Source organism: Malania oleifera, chromosome 10 (assembly GCF_029873635.1).
Source record: "Malania oleifera isolate guangnan ecotype guangnan chromosome 10, ASM2987363v1, whole genome shotgun sequence".
Lineage (NCBI taxonomy): Eukaryota > Viridiplantae > Streptophyta > Magnoliopsida > Santalales > Ximeniaceae > Malania > Malania oleifera.
Genome location: NC_080426.1, coordinates 32948355 through 32962911, shown reverse-complemented (window position 1 = coordinate 32962911; position 14557 = coordinate 32948355). Strand labels below are relative to the sequence as shown.

Sequence of the window (14557 nt, the reverse complement as noted above, 5' to 3'; positions counted from 1 at the left end):
GCGGGAAACAATCATCATAATAAATTCGTTCCTACTTATAACTACTTCAAAAATTGCTAGCTAACATATTCCTTACCTCTAACTCTGAAAACGTCCCTAGAAAATTCTTGGCTCTATATCCATCCAGTGTTCCTGTTTTATAACTTAACATTACCTGAAAACAATCTCTCCTAGAACAAAACACCAGTATTTCCTGACTCCCTAAACACCATTAACAACGATTAAGGAATGACATATATCTTCGAATACCATATAATACCTTACCCTGGCTTTGGGTATGAATTTCAAATCACTTTTTCACACGATTTCTCCGACAGACTTGCGGAAGAAATTCTCACCCCAGGCCACTCGTCCGTTTGCTGGCCCCTCAGATCTTCCATCTGGCGCCGAGAAATTTTAGATCAATGGGCAAAGATAGAAAAGAGACGTATAGGGGTTGAGGGGGTCGTAGGAGAGCGAGAGAGTACCCCCAGGCGGTCTTTTCCATCGCTGATGATAATTTTGGTTAAAAATTATTCCGAGCCTACGTTTCAACATTATAGGACTAGATCATCGGACGAGACACATCCTAAGTCATGAGTCCTCTGAAGAAAGTTCGCGACGAAGATTCGACCTTATGTCGCTACGAATTTCAAGTCCACCAAAAATCCTCTCTCGGTATCTTCTCGTCTTGACTGATACACCTGTTCGTCAACGATGCTCCCTCCCGAGATCATGTCGTACGAATCCCCTTGGTCATCACGAGATGCTAAAAAATTTTCGGGTTATACGCCATTGTGGGACCTGTAGTCCATTTTTTTGATATAAAGTTGTTTATTTATCATGACAAACACCAGGCTTAATGTGGACCGTTTCTGTCCTTGAAAATTTATTTCATTCCTCTTTTTCTTAAATTCCCATAACATATACCTTGTCGGGATTAATTGCTTGCCTTTCATTTTTTTATGATCTCGGCAACCCCTAAGCTTAGTAATAAGTTTTCCTACATCATAAGAGTCATTTTTTAGCTAATTGTACGGACTTGTGCGTAAATTGTTGCTTCGAATGTATTTTTTAAAACTATTACTTACATAATTGGAATTATTTCAACACAATGGAATATGTTCAATACAGCAACTTAATTACTACACCTTGCGTTCTTGTGCTTGCTTTAGACAAGCAAAGAATATTCTTATTTCCTTCACGTTTTTGCGTTTATATCGTATTTTACCTTTTTCTTGGGATTCTAACTCACATAATTATAGTAACATTATTGCTCTACTTTAGGCCATTTTTAGTTTAAACTTTTATAAAATTGTAATATATTATTTAATAATTTACATCCGTTAAACTTCCACTTTGTTTAAATGTTATTCTATATACTCTATGGATATTTCTAAATGTCCATTCTGTTTGTTTTTTCAAAAATAAAATAATTAATAAGAACTATTTCTAGGAAATATTTTTCTAATTTTTTAACAAACTCAAAAATATTTTATGTTATTTGTAAGTTAGATTTACGTTATGTAGAGTACAATATTGCTTTCAAAAATATTTCACTTATTAAACCAAATGAGTTGCTTTTTGAAGATTTAATCATTAGCTCATATAAACTATTGGCAACTTATTTTTGACGCACTTTAAAAACTATTTTTAAATTAAATAAACACTTGTATTAAATTGTACATAAACGGATATTTGAGCAATAAGAACATGAAGCAAACACTTTTTTTTTAGATTTATATAGTTGAACGACCCTGATACAAAAATCGACGAAATGATGACAACAATTTCACTATTTATTTAACAAAACTTACACAAATTAAGATGCATCTAACTTCACGGAGGAAAAATATTAAATATTCATCTTAAGTGTTCCTTTGGTCAGCTCCCAACTTCTACCCCGCAGAATCTTTTTTTTTTGTTAACGATAGCTACATTCGAGCAAGATGTTTCACCGTTCGGCTTTTCAACTCCGAGGCTGGAGGATTCTTTGTCGTTTTTTTTTTTTTTTTCCCCTCCCCCTCGTTCGGTTAAATCGAGTTCCAGGGTTCGTCCTAGTTCAACTCAATTCGAGTGGCCGATATTTTATCCTATTCAACTCTTTTAATTCGACCTGATTTTATGTTTCATTATTGCTGTATAGGTTATACATGCACCCAAAAAATACGACTTTGAGTACAAGATGAATTGTTTATACACACATCATAGTAGTTTCGTGAGTTCCCAAAGCGAATGTTGGCCCACCGGTAGTTTTTTTTAGTAGTGGCGGAAATAAATACTTTATAATGTTTAATTTGGCGAAAAAAAAGGAATGAGTGCCACTGAGCTCGTACTCTGAGTATCAAATGACCAAAGAATTTCGAATGTGTCCGCTCGCTCATTTCAAAATGATACGCCATGGGTTGACGGCTATCATCTAAAGACAAAGACTGGCTATTGGCATTCCTCGTTGGTATATAACAGCGAATTTGAAAGTTTGAAAAAAAGTAGGAAGCATGAAGATGGTGATACAGCTTACCCAATAATTCACTACCTCCAAATATGGAAATTTGAACTTTTTTTTGAAAGATCTGTTGTGGAGCAAGAATAACACAGACAAAGATTGGAACAAGCCAAGTTGATAGAGAGCTATCATGCCGCTCCAGCTAGACGTGTGTGGTCCATTGAGGCCCATTTCTCAACACCATGGACAAAATCGATACTTTTTAACCTTTATCGCACGATTCTACAACAGGAAGAAAAAAGAATTGGGTCGTTTCCTTAAAAAGGACCTTGTCAGAGGTTGTTTCACCAAGTTACAAAGAGTTCACAAAACTCTGTGGAGAAATACAGAGGCTAGCGCATCAAGTCACACTTCTGATCAGACCACTAGCGAGGAGAGTACAAGGACGAAGCTTTCCCTGGCAATTCCTCACCGGCAGCAAGGGATTCAAAAAATCGTTTCACACGAATACACTCCCCAATTGAAACTAATGTAGCTGACGAGGAAGAACCACAAGATCCTTAACATGGTTCGAAGCATGTTAAAGGATAAGAATGTGCAACAAGAGTTTTTGGCGCCGACGCATTTATCATGTGCCCCACGTATTCTACTAAAACCGATTTTCCTACAAAGAGTTCTTGATACCCAAAGACACCAAATGAAGTTGGTTTAATGTAATCACAAGCCTAGTGTGTAAGTCATTGTAGGGTGCTTTGCTCTTAGTCCACGCAAGATCCCAGATTCGGCAAGAAGGATAAAGTTGATACGATTAAAGGACCGAGAATACTATCCTGTTGGACCTATGCGTGAAAGCATCATGGATATCGACATTCTTACAATACATCACAAGAGAATTATCTTCATAAGTTGGGATGTCATCTTTTAAAGATAAACGGAATATGGAAATCGGGACAAGGTTGAATTCAAAGATGCGGAATTAAACACTTGAAGGCCAGACATGAAACCCACACAAAAAAGAGAAGTCGGCCCTATAAGTCACAAGTGCCCGAGTTCGCTTGAAAACACTCCACACGTTTACACCCCCAAATTAGGAACTGGCAGCTCATCACCAATTGAGCCCCGTGTTGAAATCTACAGACAGAGGCCTAGAGGTGCCCATAAACTAGCCTGATTCTTGTATGAAATTATATAGAACCCAAGGAAACAGTATGTGCTTCTACATGTCGTTGCTGACTATGCGACCCGATTATGCTTTTGAGAAGCTAACTAGATAAGAAAAAAAAAATAGAGAAAAACGCCATGGTTATGAGAAGATTCAATGCACCCGAGACAGAACCAAGATCTTAGGCATCCGCTGACGAACACCTCTAGGGCGCATAAAAAACTATTGTGAAAATGGGCTTCTTACAAGACTACGAAGAATGCTCACAGGGCCAGTCTCTATGAGATACAGGCAAGACTGTAGCAGGCGCTACAGGAAGCAGAAAGAACGGGAGTTGGATTGAGATCTTGCGCAAAACATATGATCAAAATGCCTGCCATTTTTATGAAAACCATTTAGGATGAATTTTTGCAAGATTGAACGACAATGCTCAGATGAAAAAAACGACGGAGAGTTAGTTTAAGGGGGGATGTGGAAATTAAACTTGACTCGAAGATGGCTGGTAGTCCCACCCAATCATGTTGACATTTCTAGAGTCGGCAGGACAAACCCTACTCCACCTACAGCCGAACTCCGTGAAGATGAAATCCTATACCCATTGTTGATTATACTGTCGATCTCATGATTGACCTTATAAATAGATGTTGTGTGGTATGTAATGTATTATGTGGTGTAGAGAGGGTCTGAAATCACACCCAGTAGCAAGAATGATTTAATCTCCTCTGTAATTCAGATTGAAATAAATCGACCCAAGTGTTTATTGCGGCAAATGACTCTCACTTGAGTTTCCGTACCAACCAGTGACTGAAGTTGTCCCCTTTTTTTTACAACCATCAATTATCATGTTATTTCATTATTATATGTAACATGCAATCAACATTTTTAGATTTATGGATAATATTGATTTTGTTTGATTTCCATTGAAACCATAATTTCGTATTTGTTTCACCATATTGATGTGACATATAGGACTAGTTTAAATTGTTTCCACCTAATTTCAAGATTTGCTACCTTGTATAATGCACCATTAACTTTAGAGTAAGTTTGGTTTTCCATGTTTGAATCCCTAAGTTTGAATTATTCCCTCTAATCTTGGTATTGCTTCCATATTGTTCTAGTGGGTTAAATATAAGATTTAAACTATTACTTTACTGCATCTTACCCTTATTACATTATTGTTATGAGAAAAGTAAGTTATTCTATCATTATGTATATTTTATATATATTGTTATATTGTTATATTATTCATAGGTCGTAATTATATGGTTCATTGTCGTAGGCGAACTATTCTATAGTGGATCTCTTATTGTTATTTGTTATGGTGTATAATGACGTATACTCTGTCAATTAAGTACTTGTCCCTATATCTAGTATCTTATATTATAGTTTAATTAACGAATATTGGTTCTATATTTTAATATTACTGTAAATTTTAGTATTTCATTCTCCCCCTATTTATATATATATCTATTATATTACTATTTAGCCATTGATATTTAGTGTATTATGTTTGAGTATTCTACATATATACGGGTATTACTTTTTTTTTATTTTTTAGTACGGTTACCTGTATCTTAATATTTATATTTATATTATGGTATATGGTATTTTCTTACGTATTTTGTCCTTTTATATTTTGAATTATGTTAGTTGATATGTATTCTATTATTATATTATGTTATATTATTATTATATTATTATTATATTATTTACTTATTATTATTATTTATGCTAGTTTAATTTATCCTTAGTTTATTATCCAATTATCATGTATTGAAAACTCACAAAAATTTTAAAAATATTAATAAAATTATTCGAAAAATCCTAAAAAAAAATGAAATAAATATGGAAGTTATTTTTTTATTGACTTAGTTTCTGATTTTCATCCCTATGAATTGTAATGAAATTTGATAGGAGCTACTTGAAACTTCAGTACCCGTTTATAAGGGAATATATTTATTCTATTATGTTTTTTTTTTTTACATATTTGTGTGAGGCATCATGTAATGTTGCATTTGTCATTCACAAAAGACTGGTAACCTAAAAGACTTTTAAAATTTATTTTGGGATTAATTTATAATTACATTACGGTCACAATTCGGTTATTAGTTACACGGGCTTTGCGTTAGGGGGTGCTCTACCTTCCTCTCGCGTAACACGAAATCCCGATCCAGGATTTTTTCGGTAACGCAGACCCGATTTACGCTTTAATTAGATATGTGGCCCATAATGAACCCCTGAGGACGATGTTTGATTTTGAGAACGGTACCCTGCTTAGTGATGTGTTATTGTTGAATCCTTACACGGTTTTGTGATGAGTGTCTTGGTTTGTGGGCTAGTCTGATTGAGCCTCCCCACGTCTCCTTTTTTGATTGAAGGCGCTAGTTTTTGCTACCCCCGAGTTCGGTTCATCAGGGATTTTATGGAGGACCAATTTTCTGTACTATAGACGCCCCCATGGATTGTTGATTATTATTTTGATCTGAAAGGATTAGGGCTAATCGAATGGTTAGATCAGCCTTAGGTTCCTCGCACAACCTGACTACGCGGAGAAGCATGGCTTTATTTGGACGATAGATTGTCAATCGGTAGCTTAACTTGACCATGTTTTTCGGTCCTATTACGTTAATAGCATGGCGTGGAGAATCATCCTCAGCGGCATTGCCATGCGTTACAGACGCGGATTTTGTACGTTATTTTGGTTATGAGGATACTTCATGTGCTAGTATCTGATTGAAATGAAATTGACCTACAGGGAAACGAACAGCCAGCAGTTTTTGATGTTTAATAAACATAGATAAATAAGGCAGAAGTTCATTTAGTAAAACTCTCCGGTTGAGGGCGGCCTCCCCCTTAATGTAGTAAATTTGCGTGAGTGCCTGAATCAGTATCAGTTTGTCAGCCATACCGAGTTAGTTAATCACCGGCAGGGTTATATAATACGATATATCGAGCATTAACCGGTTGAGATAATTTTGTTCTTTTCCCTATGGGCATGTAATCCTCTCCTTCCACGTCCTAAGGCCCCACATTTTTCACTAATTAAATTTGGTTACATGTTGTAATGAGATGAAAAGTGGAAATAAAACTTAGACAGTTGTGTTGATACCATAGATTATGGATATAACTGGTTTTGTATTCTTTTTCAGATGTTCCTGAAATGTTCATATGTCTATTATATTTGTGAGAATGAAACTTTGCTACCACCACACTATAAATAATTTGGTAGTCTTCTGTAGACACCCCATACGTTTTAACCCAGCCCTTTATGAGGATTTACATTACCTGATTTCTTAACCTTTAAGGCAACCTTTAAAAAACTGTTATTTACTTAGGTCGTTGACTCGGACTCCCAAATCATCAACCGAATATTCGTTTTGCTTTCGTCGATGACAGGAATACACAGCCGTTTAAGGATCGCTTCGTCGACTGAAACTAACCGGAATTCGTCCAACCCGAATTTCTTCTAAGACTGAAATCTAGTCGTTCAGGATCTCGACATCGATTGAACCACCTAATTATCTGAACCTCTTCGTCGATCGAACCAGCAAGGTGGCTTCGTCACAGTAATCTTGTTGTTGATACTTTTTTTTTTGCCCTTCTTTTATTTTCTCTTATTTATCTTTTTAATGTTATTTAACTGGGTTAGGGGTTTCGACAATCTCCATCTTATAAAATTCTCCTTGAAACTTTTGCTCTAACTGATTCTATCATCATTATTATTTTTAATTTCTAACCCTATCTCCTACCCGAACCGAGCTCGTAGCATTTCACAACAGTAGCCTGGTCCCCCCCGCCTCAGTTTTATTAACTACCCTCTTTAGTTATGACTACTGAGGAAACATTTAGTACATATATGTCTACGCTGAGATTACAATCTATCTACCCAAAAACTTCCCATTAAGACAATTCATATACGAAAATTATAAAATTAAATCTTCTAAAAACTCAAACACACCTACTACCTGATTCCCTACAATCTATTAACCTTACTAATTATACATGAGTAACTTATCTAGTTTGATACCATTGATCCTCATTGAAAAGTTGTGGGTATTTCGGTCTCAAACTCCAAAGAAGCTTCCACCACAACATGATTACCGCCTCACAAACACTTTACTAACGGTATTTCCTCTGTTAGTACATAGTCTTGAATTTTCTGTCAAGACATTTGAACTGGGACCTCCTCATAACTAGGCATCCCTTATCTCCAATGGTTCGTAATTATTTCACTGTGAGAAGGATTTTGGCGTGCACTTTCCTTCAGCACTGATACATGGAAACATTATGGAACCTAGATAACGATTGGGGCTAATGCAATGATAGGCAACTGGCCAATCTTCCGGATCTCAAATGAACCCAAGTAAAGAGGGCTCAACTTGCTTTCTTTTCCAAACATACTCACCCATTTTAATCGAGCATCCTCAAGAATCATATCATGATCTCCAAATTTCGCTTTCGTCAGCGCGTATATACACATAACTCCTCCTGCCCGACTCTATGTGCTTTACTCTACCCTAATATAGTTCGACCTTGTAGAGTGTCTGCTAAATAAATTGGCCCCAAAATCTACCTACGCTCGCTACCGTTTGTTTATTAATATATTTTGTTCAGGATAAACGTAATATTGCTCATATGCCGCTGTTGGCTTTGTTGTAATATTTGGACATTTTTTAGCAGATGCATATGTCTTTAATGCAGAAGTCGATCTTTTTGTTGGGTTCTTAATAAAAAAGTTCCATTCAATCTCCTAGGACTCGAGTATTCATATGGTTTGGTTTCTAAATATATTCAGTTCAATTCAGTTCCATTAATTATCGTAGCTGACCTTTCTCTGGTTCGGTCTTCGGTTTTGAGAGTACTTAAAATTAGGCTTGAACACAATATTAAATACTCAAACTTCTCCATACATAGTAAATCATAATTAACATTTTTGTTGCGGAACGATAAATAAACTAACTAACTAAACAAGCTATTAATTAATTTGTTGGGGACTAATAAAACTCAACATGCTTGGCCAATAGCACAGCTGAGGGGACCTGCATCAGCTGTCAAAGCAAGAGCCTCAGACCCATCTGCAACAGTAAATGATTGGGACTGTGTGTAATTTGGAGCAGCAGTTCCTGATCCAGAGGCAACAAAGAATGCTCCGTTCACAAACACATCCTTCGAAGATACCCACAGCCAATTTTTCCAGTCTTCTTCTGTCTGCCTTTTGGTAACCTGTCACCCAATAGAATGAAATATGTACATATTAGTTTGTAAACTTTCACTAAGATGGTGTTTGGGAGTATGAATTTTGAAACTCGTGCTCAGATTTTTCTGAATTTTGGAGAAAGCCGATATGTTTTTATATTGTGTTTTATTCAAATTTACATAAATCTAAATTTCATACCTCTTTGTGATCAGTTTCGTTAGGAGCAGAGAAGTTGTTGCCTTCACTCAGAATTGTTGGATTAGAACTACCACCAATGGCATATAGCCCCCATCCATCATGTCGATTGTTGGCAACATGGGCATACCCCATCCTTACCCTACATGCGCAAATTAAGAATATTTCATTTACTGACAAAAAAATTTCTTTGACACTAAACATCAAAGATTGATCTTCCAATGCTTAAGGATTACCTTGGCATCCTTTGAACTAGGCCAGAACCAAAATGGTTGAAGGCTACTGTAACCTTCATATTTTTATCCGCGTCGAAGTTATCAACGTGTCCCAACAACATCACCTATGTATAAATGAAACTTATTGGTTACCATATGTACATATAGATATATATCCAACAATTAATATTGTAAACATAAATGAATAAATAGAAGCAATTAAATTAATAGTGGTTCTAAGGTTATTTTGCCTAGCTTACCTTGTCATGGTTTGTGAAAAGGTTATTTGAGATGGTGACTGCGGTGGAACCACGGGTCACATCGAGGAGGCCGTCGGCGGCACGAGAAAGAGAACAGTGATCGATCCATACGTGTGAAGAAGAAATTACGCTAATGGCATCCCCGCCACCTCCAACACAATTATTGATGCTAATTCCGTGGATAATAACATTTGTCGCACTATCCACTACGATGCAGGGACCGTTCGCAATCTCCACCTTTGCTCCTCTCCCATCTATGGTCTTAAAACTGTTGACCTTGAGCTCGCTTTTGAGAGTGATGACCATGTCCTTAGTAAAGCTTATCCAAAGAGCCTCAACTTGGGTGGCGCCATGTCGAAGGGTGCCCGGCTTGGGGCTCATGGGATCGTCGGAAGGATCGGTGACTTCATATGTTTTGCCAGCCTTTCCTCCGGTTGCATTCTTGCCGAAACCCACGGAGCAGTCAGCAAAGGCGTGGCGGTTGGAAGCCCAGTTGGGGTCCTTGCGCCAGCAGGAGTCAATGGGGTTGATGGCATAAATGGAGTATGGAAAAGTGGAGAAGGACAGAAGACATAAAAGCAATAGCAAAGGTGCGGAGGCCATGGCTTGCATGTTTTCTGTTAGCGCTAGCATAAACTTACTCTAACAACAGTGGGTTGCTTTGCAACATAAACTAGTGATGGTATGTATATATATAAACAGCAGAGGCCATGGCATGGGTTATCTAACTGAGCATTTGATTTTGTACAGAGGATCCAACTCATGACTCCCTAATCCACGAGTACGTAAAATAGATCCAACTCATTTATCTAGTAAGAGCCCATATTACTTGTGTCAGACTGATATATATTTATCTATATTGAGTAATGGGAACATGTATTCTGCATGGAATTATGGAAGGTTATGTTTATCTACACACAGAAAATTCTTGAAAGAGTAGGCTGTGCTGGTGTATGTGTGTGTGCACGTGTGTACAGAAGAGGCCATGGACTGCATGTATGTTTTCTGACTCATCAATCTAAATCCAACGGCGTGTATAGGTTCCGAGCAATTAAACAGATAAACCATATAATATATGTACTGCTTAATTCTGTCAAATATATGTAATTACTCACCGCCTCACGGATTGCATATATCGCTTTGTTTGCTGATCAAGGGAAACCCAAATTTAAACTTACCATATATATATATATACACTTAGGTACGTATGCATGATATGGGCAACTACACGTAGCTGCATGTATGCCAAATCTTTTTATTTATTTATTGTGGAGCAAGATGATCTTAATTAAAGATGACTGAATTCTGCTTATAATTTTATTAAATTTGTCAATTGCATGATGCAATTCTTGGAGCTGGACAATAAATTAAAATTGATTTTTACTCATGAATCCTTTCAACTTAATTAGAAATTACGGGACGATTGTTTCTTCTCAATTGTGTATTTATATTTTTATTGGTTGGAGGTGTACATTGTGCATGGACTTGGATGGAGTCATTAATTAGTGTTATTTAAACAAGTTGGATTTGAACTGATTTGTTTATAAATGGGTATATAAAGATGCTTGATTAATTAACGTACTATAAGAAGATACCCATTAATAAATATATGATATTTTTTTGTTTGTGCCTTTAATAATTCAGCAAATATGAGTTTTAATTTAAAAAAGTTAAATATTTACTATTTTTCTCTTTAATATTTTAACACACGTGCGTGTTACATTTTTTTTTTTTTAAATGTAGCATTTATTTTGGTTATTTATTATTTCTAATTCAATATTTCAACATTATGAACTAATTAAAAGATAAAAGAAAAAGTATGGTTTAAAGCGGTAACCCATTGGGTACCCGACCCAAACTTACTTAACTAAGGTTGAGTAATGAGCTTACCTGATTACAAATGAGTCACTACATACCTTAAACCCAAATCAGATACAGTGCATATTTTGCATAAAAATCTATTAGGATTTTAATTTTCTAAAAGGCATACATAATAAAAAAATGAAAAAAAAAATGAAACTTTGCTTGTCAATATAATCAACTAAACAAGACCTTTCGAATGTGAATAAAAAATTGAACCAAAAATTTAGCAAATGGAAATCAAAGATGTCACTTGTTGGGAGAGGAACCTTCTCAAATTTGTGATCATGATGCCTTCATGTTTTATGTCAATCCTTAGAGTTCCAAAATGCTCTACTGAAGAATGGATAATTTAACTAGAGATTTTGGGGCAAGATTACCTTAAAAGTTGGGAATTCTTGTGCAGGCCTAAATAGTTGGGAGGCCTAGGTTATAAAAGAATAAAGGAAATCAACAATTCCTTGTTGGCTAAACTAAGTTGGCAAGTTGCTTTAGAGATAAATAACAAGTAGGTTGAACTTCTATCTTATAAGTAATGTAAAAGAAGCTCCTTTTTTTAGTGCGGGGTTTGATAAAAATGACTCTTTCATATGGAAGGCAATCCTAAAGGGTTGAGAACTCATTGAGGATTGGTCTTGTTATGTTGTAAAGAGTAGTCAATCCATTAACATCTGGACTGATCCTTGGATCCCCCAATAGCCACGATTCGTTCCTAGACATCACATGGATTAAGACTACATACATGCCTCTTAAGGTAAATGACATTATCTCAGATGAAAGTGGAACTTGGAAGATTGAAATCCTAAATGACTTCTTTGATAACCATACTGGAGCCAAAATCCTCCAAATCTTTATTAGGTGAAGCTCAAGTAGGATTTTTTTTTTTTTTTGGATTGAAAAGGGTTTTCGAGTTGGGCTACCTGCAAGTTTTAGTTTAATCGTATGCAAAATTGGTAATTGAAACCATCTATAGCAACTCCCTCCAAAAGGAGATTGGCAAACTCACCATGTCATTGCAGATACACATACCCTTACCATTAAATCATCACTCTCAACCCAGTTTGTCTTCATCCTAGAGAAGCAAACTTTGGTGCCCACTGTTTGGCTACCCGGACAACTGGCAAAAATATTAAAACGAACTCCAGATATCCTTGTTCCTTCTACCTACTTGTGTTGAAGATTCACTACATTTAGAATTTACCTTGGTGGGCTCCTAGTTTAGCATGTTGTTGGAGGTTTGGTTTTTTTGTTCTTTCTTTCCATGTTGCTTTCTCTTTCTTTTGTGGTGCTGTTGATTTTGTTCTTGTTCATCTTGCTTGGCAAACATGAAAATAAAAATAAAAATAATAGAAAGACAAAGGTATTATAACTCACCACTTAACTGGGTGCGTTTGAATTCACATTTTACTTATAGTTTATAAACAGATTAGTCCAAACTTAACCTGTTTAAATCTAACCATTACTAAATAACGACCGAATTTGAACCTAATTCATTGAACCTATTCTATCACCCTTGCCCCTAACTTAGCCAACAAAGGCACATTTATTTCACGTGTCATGTTTATCTAAACTCCTTTCTACAATATTTATTACACTGAAATAAAATAGGTCGCAAATAAAATAAAATGAAATTGTATATAATTAATGTGTGAAGATATAAATATCAATTTTATTTGCATACCATACATATCAGTAATTAGGCTTGTGCATAATGTAATCAAAACATTGTGTGTGTACCCAAAAAAAATTTCCTCCTACCCTATTCTTGGCCCTCGTTGAGAAGGAGTCACACATAGATAGAATAATTGTCAAAAGGCTTTTAGTCTAATACTAATCTTGCGTTGCTCTAACTTTCATAACTAACATACCCTCATTTTTTTTTTTATTGAGCTCAAAAGTATGATAATATTGTTCTCGACATATTTAAATTTGTCAACTAAGAATAAAAATTTTAATATTTCCCATAATTGAGTTACCAATCATTTTTTCTTATGTGTTAATAATTGCAAATGAGTAACATTACATGTAATTATGGTTATTAAGATATTAAGACCGTAATTTCTTATATGTTAGTCAAAAGGTATTTATTTGTGCTTTCTATGCACTGTACCTATACATTAATGTATGATGTAACTAGATAAATAGAAATAGCACCTCCTATTAAATACAATCATGCATCCTCAAACGTCCCTTAATATACAAGTTATATATTTTAATTAAAAGATTTAGAAATTATGGAAGTATAAGTAATTTAACAAATTTAAATTTATTTTAAAATTTCAATAAACATTTGTAATTTTCATAATCTTCTTTAACTCTATATTATTTCTAGAAGATTTTCTTCTTCAATTATCTTTCCGCAAAACTCGTCCAATGCCCCTCGAATTTTGCAAATCCTCTCTTCAAAAAATGATCAATAAGTAATATTGTATTTTATTGTATAAATATCTAAAAATTCAAGCATTCCACCACTCTACCTTTTTTGCATTTAAACTTATTTTGATTAGAACTTCTAGCTTTTAAAATAAATTTTAAAATAATATTTTTTATTTTTAATCATTGTCCTTGATATTAATTGAATATGTGTATATTTCTTGTGCTATTATTTGCCTCTCACTAAATTATTATTTTTTATATATATTTTCATATTAAATGCACATCATATAAATCACTTTTTAAAAAAAAAATAATTATCATGGCAACATACATCTCTAAACACAAGGGTGAACAAACAAAAACAATAAATATATACTTCTCACATTTAATAATTTGTTTTGATATTTTAGTTACGAATTCATGACATATATCTTATTTATTAAATTATATAAATTAAAACCTAATGAGGGTGAGTATTGACCTAGTTGTATGATATATCTCTTATGGTATGAATACAAGATTAAGTGCATACATCTTATTTTTCCTAAACATGCGATTCAGTGATTTTTTAAAGAAAGGTAATTTTATTAAGGAAAAAAGAAAATAAGTAAGGAGTTTGGATTCTTAAAAGAGACCGGATATAGAAATAGAAAAGAAGTGAATAGAATCACCCTCCCATATTAGAAAAGATACATGAAAACTCTTCCTAGTCTAAAGATGACAAAAAGGCATTGGACCTAATCCACTGATATAAATTTGTATAGCATCAATCAAACACCATTGCTACTGTGGAATGTTTGTCCCTGAAAATTTTTCCATTCCTCTCTTTCCAAATTTCCCAACATATAACTGTCGGAATTATTGTTT

The 14557-nt window shown here is 34.8% G+C and overlaps 1 protein-coding gene across 1 annotated transcript; it reads right to left on the bottom strand.

Moving 5' to 3' along the window:
• Positions 1 to 8591: 8591 nt before the first annotated feature.
• On the bottom strand, positions 8592 to 10057 carry LOC131166907 (putative pectate lyase 2). The gene is made up of 4 exons (XM_058125534.1): positions 9455 to 10057; positions 9216 to 9319; positions 8983 to 9121; positions 8592 to 8810 (listed from the first exon to the last, which is right to left on the bottom strand). The coding sequence occupies exons 1-4, from the start codon at positions 10055 to 10057 to the stop codon at positions 8592 to 8594; spliced, it is 1065 nt and encodes a 354-aa protein (XP_057981517.1).
• Between the last annotated feature and the right edge of the window lie 4500 nt (positions 10058 to 14557).

Bases quoted from the DNA above. Each gene is read 5' to 3' on its own strand.
- LOC131166907 (XM_058125534.1), bottom strand. From the start codon at position 10,057: ATGGCCTCCGCACCTTTGCTATTGCTTTTATGTCTTCTGTCCTTCTCC. The intron at 9,320-9,454 runs GTAAGCTAGGCA...ATTTATACATAG, and splicing joins TTTTCACAAACCATGACAAG to GTGATGTTGTTGGGACACGT. The intron at 9,122-9,215 runs GTAATCCTTAAG...TTGCGCATGTAG, and splicing joins CTAGTTCAAAGGATGCCAAG to GGTAAGGATGGGGTATGCCC.